Here is a 10,315-nt window from a genome sequence, read left to right as displayed (position 1 = left end):
AGGACTATCAACACAAGCATGTAGATTATTTTCAATGCTAGATGTGTTTAAGTCCAAAGAGGAAGCATTGCAATGGGATAGAGATGAAGAATCATCACTATTGAGCACAATATCAACATTGCAATTTTCCCCACCACTCACCATATCATTACCTCGTGTCTTGCTACACGTTGGTGAAGTGGAAGAAGATGAGAACTCATCACGGCCGGAGGTGGAAGCAACTTGGAGCTCTTCATGATGTGAAGGGGAAGAGAGCTCCTTGGAGTCACCACCAACCAAATGAGAAGTGCATCCACCAAACATTTCCTTAAGCTTGATCCACATCTCATGAGATGATTTTCGCTTTATATATATCAAGAACCTATGAAAATCTGGTCTCAAAGAGAATACAAGCTCATTAGATACTTGAGCTTCAAGATGTAAGTTTTTCTCATCCTCTAAAGATAGATTTTGAGGGTCCATTGGAGGAGAAAAACCTACATCTAGAAATTGCTCAATGTTTGGACACAAGGTCCGAAGTTTGCAAAGCAAGCAATTTCGCCACAAAAGATAATTTGTGCCAACAAAGATAATTGTGTCATTGTGCACTAAGTTATTAGCCGACATATTTACTCTCAAGGCGGTGAAGCCTTAAACAAGGAGAGACCTTGCTCTGATACCAATTGAAAGATCGAGATGTCGCCTAGAGGGGGGGGGGTGAATAGGCAATTACAAACTCTTTCGGATTTGTCTTGTAAGAATGCGGAATTAAACTATCGTTTAGTTTACAAGCACAAACTCTAGATATGCTAAGCTCAACTAGGTATAACAATAACAACTAGAGCTAAGCAAGATAGGCACAAGATATATGTAGCACAAGTGATAGCAAGATATATATATATATATACTTCAAGCACGATGGCTATCACAAGGAAAGAGAGCTCGGGTATAGAAATAACCGAGGCACGCGGAGACGAGGATGTATTCCCGTGTTCCCTTGCTTTGCAACAAGGTACGTCACGTTTGGAGGAGTGGAGGTCCCACGAAGGATTCCCCGCGCCACGAAGGCTCACCCTATTCTCCGAACCACACCCACGAAGGATAATGACCCTTTCCTTATGGTTAGCTTTTCCTCCGCTCCGGAGATGGCAAGCTCCACAACCACTTCACAAGCTCCACGAAGGAGAAGCCCGGGCCTCTTCACAATCTTCTTGAAGAGATCACCGGAGCACCAACCGCCAAGCCAACTAGGAGGTTTCCCTCCAAGAGTAACAAGCTCACGGTCTCTCACTCGAACTAATCGTGGTGGAGAGCTCAACACTATGCAATGATGCAAAGCAAGAACACCGGAGGTGTTCAAGTCCTTCACACTCAAATCCCACCAAAGCAACGAATGCTAGGATGAGATTGGAGGGGAAGAACAAGGGGAAAGTCAACCAAAGACTCCAAGATCTAGATCCCAAGAGATTCCCTCACTTAGAGAAGAAATGGTTTGGTGGAAGTGTAGATCTAGATCTCCTCTCTCAAATCCTCAAATATGAGCAAGAATGGTTGGAGGAAGCAAGGGAGAGAGCAACTTCTTCAAATGCAACAATGGAGGTGAGAGAAAGAGGAAGAAGCACATGCTCAAGGTGGAAGAAGGGCTATTTATAGTCTAGGGAGAAAAATAACCGTTGGGGAAGAAACGGGGTGGAAAACGCATAAAAACGCCTAAAAAGTCGCCCAGCCGGTCAGCAGGCCGGCCGACCGGATCCTGGGCCGGAGAGGCCGGTGGCCTGTCCGGTCGGACCGGCCCACCGACCGGGAGCGGAGCATAGCGCGCTGGGCGGCGGATTCGGCACAGGCGCGCGGGGAGGAGCAGGCCGCGTGGGCCGAAGCCAGAGAAGCGGCCTAGTGGGATTCCCGGTCGGGCCGGGGAGAGATCCGGGCAGGCCGGTTGTGGACTAGGCCCAAGGCCGGTCACAGGCCGGCGGGGGAGCGGCAGGCCGAGGCGGCCCGGTGCGGGATCCGGTCAGGCCGGGGAGGTGGCCGGGCAAGGCCGGCGCGTGGGCCGGTGGCCGCCCGGTCGACCGGGTGGGCCGGCGTCTGGCCCGGCAGGCCGGGCGCCCAACCGGCAGCCTCCCCCCTTTTTCCTTTTTCTTTTCTTTTTCTTCTTTTACTCTTTCTTTAATAACATTTGCTCCCGAACCCCGATTCGAATGAAACCAATTTTGTTTGGAAGATAATAACAAATGCTATCCCATGGAAAGTGAAAACACAAGAATCTATAGGAGGGGATTTTATCATGAATATAAAAGGTAGAACCTTATATCATGAATAACCGGTAAAATCACCCAACCTCGAAAACGCAATAGAAGATGCATGCGGATTCCGTTTTCGATGAACTTGGGCTTGTTGTAAAGCTAGCAACAAGCTCAAGAATCTCACACAGAGAAACACCAAGAAGCAATACGGATATGCAAAGTATGCAAAGGATTGAGCTCCCTAAGACGATGTGATCAAGTTACCCAACCGAAAGCCCCTCTTAATAGTGCGGCTATGTATCCTATAATCCGGTCTCCCAACATCCACCTTGAGACCGGTAAAAGGAAAACCTAGCAAGGCCATACCTTTGCCTTGCGCATCCCGCTTGACCTTGATGATAACTCTTCAAGCTTCACTCAAGCCGGAATGCCTCACTTGACCAATGTTGCTTCGTGAAGACTCGAAATGCTCCCCCATACACTATGATGGGAAAGCTCCATTGATACACATCTTCACTAGTCCATTATCACCAAATGGATGGTAAGCTTCAAGCATGTGATTCACTTGAGATGCTCATCTTGAACTTGCCCAACTCAACTTTGTATCGATGATCTTGATGCCAATACACAAGGTATATCTTTATCTTCATGGCATCCATACTTGAATCCAACATATGGAGTACAAGTAGTACCTATGGAATATTCCTTCATATAAACTCAATGAAAACATTAGTCCATAGGGGTTTTCATTAATTACCAAAACCACACATAGGGGCAATGTACCCTTACATATGTCCATATTGGCTAGGCACGACCTTCTCTTCTGCGTTGGTGCCCCCTCCCCCTCAGCGAGATGACCTCACGTATCTCCATATCTCGTCGTTCGAAGGACTACCGTTAGGGAGAAATCCTTTTCCCCCGGCGAGCTAATCTCAGTGTCTCGAGATCTCTTGGTTCGAGGGACTACGTCCAAGGAGAAATCCTTTGCCCCCGGAGAGCTAACCTCACGTGTATCTAGATCTCTTGGTTCGAGGGACTACCACCAAGGAGAAATCCTTTGGCCCCGTGTCTCAAGATCTCCTGTTTCAAGGGCCTAGTGCCAAGGAGAATCCTTCACCCTCGGTGAGCTGACCTCATGTCTCTCCAGATCTCTTGGTTCGAGGGGCTGCCATCAATGAAAATCCTTTGCACCGGCTCATCGTTGCGCATGATTCTACGATGTTTAAGGGCACTGCCAACCTTCTTTGAAGGCATCGTCCTAGTAGCAGTCCCGCTAAGTTCCGATGTAAACCTGAGGTTTGGCTTGCCGAACTAGATAGTGGAGGCGTTTGGCATCGGTTACCTCATTGGAGGCACTGTTTTGAAGCTCCTACTTCCAAAAGATGAAGATTCCCATAGATCTAGGTCTCCTGGATCAGACGGAAGCCATGAGGTCAAACAACATGTCATGTATCAACGCTCACTGGTGAGCATGAGGTGGCTGACTAGAATTCCAAGTATAAGAAATTATATTAATAAATAGTCTGGACGGGGATCACATTTTACCTATGTAACCCGTAATTAATTTGTACAGGTAATTTTTTAAAATTAATATATGAATTGTGTTGCAATAAGGTTTAAACATTTTAAAAAATATATCCGAATATGCATTAGATTTAAGGCAATTCAGAAATCATTACTAAAGTTCTCTTATGCGAGAAGATCATAGTTAAAATTCAATCTAATCATTTATCCTTGCAAGATCCCGACCTACGCAACGTTATAAATTCTGGATACACGATTTTGATTATGATGATTCTACGGAGCACCTCGTCAAGATCAATATATTGGCACCTAATAGGGACCACTATGCTCTTATCGAACTTTGTCTCAAGAGCGGTGACCTCTCCAAAAAATCTCGAGGATAGAGGATAGATTTTGGATGTCCTCCTTCTTAGGCACCACAAAGATGGCCGCATCATCCGTACAAAGGGAGGTTCTAACATTTGTTTCTCTTCATCTAATCTTGTGATGGAGATCATTTTGTGTTGCCAAATGAAGGATTTGTTGCAAGGGATCAATGGCGAGGGCAAACAAAAGTGGCCATTGAGTATCCCCTTGCCTTAAACCTCTCCCATGCTTGATTGGAGAGCTAGCGACACCATTTAGGAGGACATGCGAGGAGGAGATACAAAGCAAGGCGGCAATCCAATCACTGAACTTGGGCGGAAAGCCCTATCTCTTTGGAAAGCTTGAGCAAGTTGGTTTGGAAAGCTTGGAGACCTCCAGAGGTCATATTCTTCGTGTGGTTGGCCATCTAAAATAGAATTTGGACGACGGATCGTCTTGAGAGAAGAGGTTGGAAAAATCGTGGTATTTTACCTTTTTTACAAGCAAATGCAAGAGACGGCGGTGCACCTTTTCTTACATTGTCGCATCTCCAAGAGGCTTTGTGGTATGGTGAAGGATTGGATTGGCATTTCCACTATCCAAACTCATAAGTGGACGGCGGATATCTCTCTCAAAGCTTGGTGGACTATGATGTATTGTAAGGCCACCCCAAACCGGAAGGCATTGGCCTCCCTATGTATGCTCGTGAGTTGGATAATTTGGAAGGAACGAAACACGAGGGTCTTCAACAACAAAGTCGTGCCTCCGACTATTCTCTAGATATCATTAAGCGCGAGGCTAAACTTTGGGTCACCACCAGGGCGAAGAGTTTGATGGCCCTTTGATTTATAGGATTTATATAGAAATTGCGTAGGATTTGGATCCTATATGAAAATTTTCTACATAATTTGTTTGATTCACTGGAGCATATCCTATTAGAATCTTGCAGTGTAGGTCCTATAAAAAACATTATGTTTTTCCTATTGTTATGTTTTTTTTATCATATGAATCAAAAGGGCCCTCAGTTTTGTAACGAGGGGGAGAGTAATCACTTTCTTACTTTTGTTTGACTTTTATTGGCCTTGTCAGGACACTCCGTCCTAATTAATGAATAGTGGCAAAAAAATTGCTCCTTTTTCAAGAGAAAAGGATTCTACAAAATTATTAAGGTTCCTAAAAACTTCTTTTGATCAGCAACGGAGAGAGGGAAATCTGAAGCAGAGGCAGCAAGTTGCACGTGAGATCGAAGGGTGTCACCCATGCCGGCAGGCTGCAGCCCTGCAGGTCGGTACTATCGGTAAAACGGAATTTTGTACCATGCGGATGACAATATGCGCAGATGCTTCTCTAGCCAGCAAAAAAGATGGACGAGTTCTTCCAACAAGAACAAAACCTGACGCAGGTAGGCCTAGTCCGATCTGTAAAGACAACATCACACGATCGATTCCCTTGAGAGAGGCTGGAACCAAAGCAGGGTGCCCCGTGACGACGCGCATGCACTCATCGATCGATCCTGCTTCCGCTTTGCGAAATCGCAGGCAGCTATCAGACGGATATCGATCGATCAAACGGAAAAGGTTCTGCGATTTTTGCAAACACTTTCAGAAACCTGTAATTCACCGCGGTAATTCGCACGGAGACGCGCGCGGGCGTACTGTACACGGGCACACGTAGGGGGAGTAGCTAGCTGGTCGTGTCGAGCGCGAGCCAGGCGCGGGTGAAGGCGGCGACGATGGCGAGGTGGTGCTCGGCGGCGTTGAGGGCGAGGTAGCATGCGAGGAGCTCCTCGAGGCCGCGCGGCGACGCCCGGACGTCCTCGTTGGCGGCGATCATCTCCGCCATGCTCGCCAAGAAGTCCTCCTCCGGCTCCGCCGACTCCTTCACCACCACGAGGCTCTCCCGCAGCCACCGCCGCCGCCTGGCGCGACGGCTCTTAGGCCTGGTCACCGCCGGCTGCTGCTTTGCGCTCGCCGCCCTCCCCTTCCGCTCGCCGCTCGGCTGCACGTGGAGCCGCCGTCGCCGCACCCTGGCCGTCGGCGACGCGGCCGCGCTGGTGCCGCCGCTGCGCGAGGCCTCCTCCCCTTCGACCTTCTTGGCGGCGCCGGCCGGCTTGGTGAGGATCGGCCGCAGCTTCAGCTCCGGCATCGCCTTGAGGCCGTCGAACCGGTCGGTGTCGCAGGCGGCGGCTGCCTGGACGGTGACCACGTCGAAGATGATGTCGCCGCGCTGCGGGCTGCGCGGGAACTGCGTGTCCCGGCGCTTGGGGTTCCCCGTGGCCGGGCCACGGTCGCTGCTCGGGACGTAGTAGGACGCTCTGTTCGGAGAGCAAGGCGGCGCCGGGGCCTCCGTCGGAGCACGGTCGCCTCTCAGCTTGCTCGCGAGCACCACAGCAGCGTCCTCATCGCCGGCATCGCCTCGCCTGCGCCGCAGCTTGTAGAACCAGGAGCCCGGCGGTGGCATGGTGCGGGAGCGGCGCAATTGGAAGTCTCGCAGTAGCTCCTCGCTCTGCTTTGTGGTGCACTTGCTGTACTGTACAGAAGGGAATGTGGAGTGAGCTGCCGTGCGGGCACTTTTTATGGCGCAAAAGTTTGCCGTGAGCTGCGGTGGAAAAGCGTAAGCGGCATCTTATAGCAATCTGTCATGTCATGCATATCTGTTTCTGTGGAGAGTCTCTTTGATTAATGTATGTTCTTACTTTCTTACCTCCACTTCCATATATGTTGTGAACATGTGAGAAGTGTAATTCACTGTCAAGTGTTATTTGTTCATCAACTGAACTTCAAATTAATATTACTATCCTCCGTCCCAAATTAGTTGTCTCAAGTTTGTTAAAACATGGATGCATCAAGATACTAAAACATGTCTAGATACATCCATATTTAAAAAAAATTGGGACAACTAATTTGGGACGGAGGGAGTACAATGGACCAATTACTCCCCCATTTTAATTAATAAGTCTCATATTTTCTTGAAAATCAAGCCATGTAAAGTTTGATAAAATATTTAGAAAAATCTGTCAACAAATATGATATTCTATCTGTCAACAAATATGATATTCTATCGAGCAAGTAATGATATTGTTTTGTATTTTGCATGTTGATAATTTTTTTTAAAAAACCTGGTCAAAGTACGTGGTTTGACTTTTCAAAAGCAGTATAAGACTTATTCATTGGAACGAAGGTAGATCGTACTATCATGCATCGTGGACCACTCTCGGGAAATGCAAGGGTGTTTTGTGATAGCTCTACCATGTGGCGGATTGTTGCACTTAATATCAAGAAGGAAGCGAGAAATTTGATGACAGTGGTCACCAAAAACCTAAGCCTTAGTTTGGTAGCAAAGTATTTTTGGAGTATTCTAAAAATACCGTTGTTTTCAAAAATACTTTGTTTTTTAATACTTTGAGCTGTTTGGCTACAACACAAAATTGCAGTTTCAATACTTCCGTAGTATTTTCTCAGTAATAAAAAATCAAGTCCGGACCTCTTTTTTTGAAACTGAGATTTGGGAGAAAAAGGAATTTCTCCACCTCGTTGCTGCTAGTTGCTCTTATGCTATCACTGAAACTTAAGCAACGTAGACTATTAAAATGCTAGCTTGCTGAACGACATTTGAATATTCTCTCCAACATGGTATAAAGAAAAAACAAATTGATGGACTATGCGGCAGCAGTTGCCAAACGCTGAAGAACAATGAGGATAAATCTCACAACACCAACCTACTAGAAGAAATGAAAATCATAGTTAGTAATTTTGAAGCTTGGAAAGTGGACCAAGTGAGGCGCTTAAAGATGCTTGGAGGGAGAATCATGCCCATTGCTTCACAAATTAGCAGTAACCAAACAGGTATAAAGTATTCACAATACTTCAGAATACTGAGAAATGTCAAAACTGAAGTATCTACTGCTTACACGATAAAATACTTCAGTATTCGAATACTTCTGTTTTTAAAATACTATGCTACCAAACTAAGCCTAAGTAATGTTTTGCCACAAGAGTAGGCTTTTGTAGTAAGGGGTGGGCACGTTTTTTGCCAACTCTAGGAACCTTGTGAAATGTCTTTTAACTTCTCCATTAATTAGATGAAGCATAGTTTTTGCCTGAGAAAAACGACAGCATGGTCCCCAAGTCAAAATGTTTGAATTCAAGATGTATGTACTGTCTGATCGGAGACCAGCCAAAGGAGAGACCGGGGATGGAGGCCATGCACTTCTACAAACAGTGATTCAGCAGAGGGCATGGAGCTCCTTTTATCACAAGCCTGCAGCTTGTACTAATTATTGTCTCTATCCAGCTCAAAACCAGGGTCGAGGACCAGCTGAATCGCAATCACAATGCACCGCACATGAGTTTGGCAGCAGAAGGTGAACGGGCTGCCAGCTAGGAGTATGAACCAAGTAAGTTTCTTGAGGTTGAGGCAGACCAGCTATGATTCGGTGCCTGCAGGGGACATGAGCGCTTCCAAAAGTCCAATCTTTGGTCCACCACGAAACGCATCGATGCAGTGTGGTTTTGCTTTGGCCCTCGTGTGGGGTAGCTTAGTTCTTATACATACTGGATCACATCACAGAGCTAGTAGCATCTTCTTCATTACAGAATGCTAATTCGACCGTGTAGAGTGGCATGAAGAAGCAGCTAGCTAGTGCGCTGTAGTTTGTGGTTCCAGAACAGAACATGTAGTCCAACAGCAACGGATGATCAATGGGACCCTGCCGTGCATCTGTTTCTCGATAGCACAGCGGCGCGCGTTACAAAAGCTGCGAGCTCTACAGTCGTTGCCGAGTACCCGTTTCAGCTTTCAAACGAGTTCGAGATACATGCAGCGCGGACCAAGTACTCGTTTGATATTCAGACTTGTCTGCGGACTGCGGTGCAGTGCAAACAGAAGTTCAGGTCACAGCCTATCCCCTAACGATTTTTAAAATTTCCAGCGACGAATTCACCGTACTAGTATTTATAATTTTATATCCACGGTTCTTTTGCTGATTTCGGACAGTTTTTCCAGTATGTGTATGCTACTGATTGTGATTCGATCGTCTCAGGCTAAAGCTGCTTATAAAAAATCAGTGGCCGCCACGAGCGAGCGTGGAGGCAAATCATGTCTGTAAGTGGCTGCAGTATCTATGATCGCGCTGATGATTTCGCGGTGCGTTGTGCCGGACGACCGATCGCCTCCTGCCAGTGGTTGCGGGGACACTAGCTACGAGATTATCTCGGCGCGACGAGACGGGTGCTGGACTGCAGGTACCGAGTTAGCTAGGTCGAGCATGCCAAATTGGCGATTAACAGTCGCAGATTTGCAGGGATCGAGCGAGCAACCACCAGCCTACGTACAAGCATAGCCAACACATGGATTGGGAATGAAGTAGAAACAAAACAAGACCCTGAACCTCAAGTTTCTATCTGGGTGCAGTACTACAGAGGAGGTAGGCAGGGTGGAGGGTGGCGTCTTCTGTTAGGTACGAGCACGACTGGTCGACTGAAGATTGAAGAGTAAACAAAAACGAAAGGGAATTTAGTGTGCGACCCGCGCCATGATCGTAGCTTTGCAAATCTTGCTCGAGTGCCATCATTGTATTGCTTCCAAATCAAAAGTTTATGTATGAGGAAGTTTCCGTCATGGAGTTCATTATTGGTGGTAATCATGCCTTGAGTATTCTAGTATGCGCAATGCTGAATTGATGACATACATACTAACATACATACATACACATACATACATATTGAAAAGTGAGCCTAGCGCTACTGGTTATGGGAGTGGATGTACAAACCCCATCAATAATGGCTGTTTTGCTGGATCGGGTGGTATTCGGTTGTGTACACCTACGGTTTTATTTCAACCGTTTAGTTCTAGAGAAAACGATGCGAAGCTCCGTTCTTTGTTGCCATCATGTGACATTTTGGTTCATGTTGAAGTCAGAGCCAGAGAATATCATAAAGGCCAGATTCGAGGACTAGCAATGGAGGTTCGAGTCTCTGCATTGTTGAGGGATTTGCTTGGTGTTCTTGGTTTTGTAACAACAGCATGTAAGTAGAGTCGGCAGCACATATGAAGTTCAGAATCTTACCTTTCAAGATGAAAATCTAAGGTCTGATCTTAATTGGTTATGCCCGACAATGGCCTTATTGAAGGCATTATTTTAAGAGCAGGGACTATCTTCAGGGTGAAAATCTAATTTCTTTGATCGGGCGATGACGGTGCTTGTGCAGTGTTCCTTTCTTGGA

General features: G+C 46.7%; 1 protein-coding gene across 1 annotated transcript; it reads right to left on the bottom strand.

The window, feature by feature from the left end:
* Positions 1–5,774: 5,774 nt before the first annotated feature.
* LOC124672988 (transcription repressor OFP1-like) lies at positions 5,775–6,551 on the bottom strand. The gene has a single exon (XM_047209130.1). It carries the CDS (start codon positions 6,549–6,551, stop codon positions 5,775–5,777), a length of 777 nt encoding a protein of 258 aa, XP_047065086.1.
* Positions 6,552–10,315: the final 3,764 nt, after the last annotated feature.

The sequence above is a fragment of the Lolium rigidum genome, chromosome 7 (genome assembly GCF_022539505.1).
Source record: "Lolium rigidum isolate FL_2022 chromosome 7, APGP_CSIRO_Lrig_0.1, whole genome shotgun sequence".
In the NCBI taxonomy this organism is placed as follows: domain Eukaryota; kingdom Viridiplantae; phylum Streptophyta; class Magnoliopsida; order Poales; family Poaceae; genus Lolium; species Lolium rigidum.
This window is presented reverse-complemented; position numbering and strand designations above follow the sequence as displayed.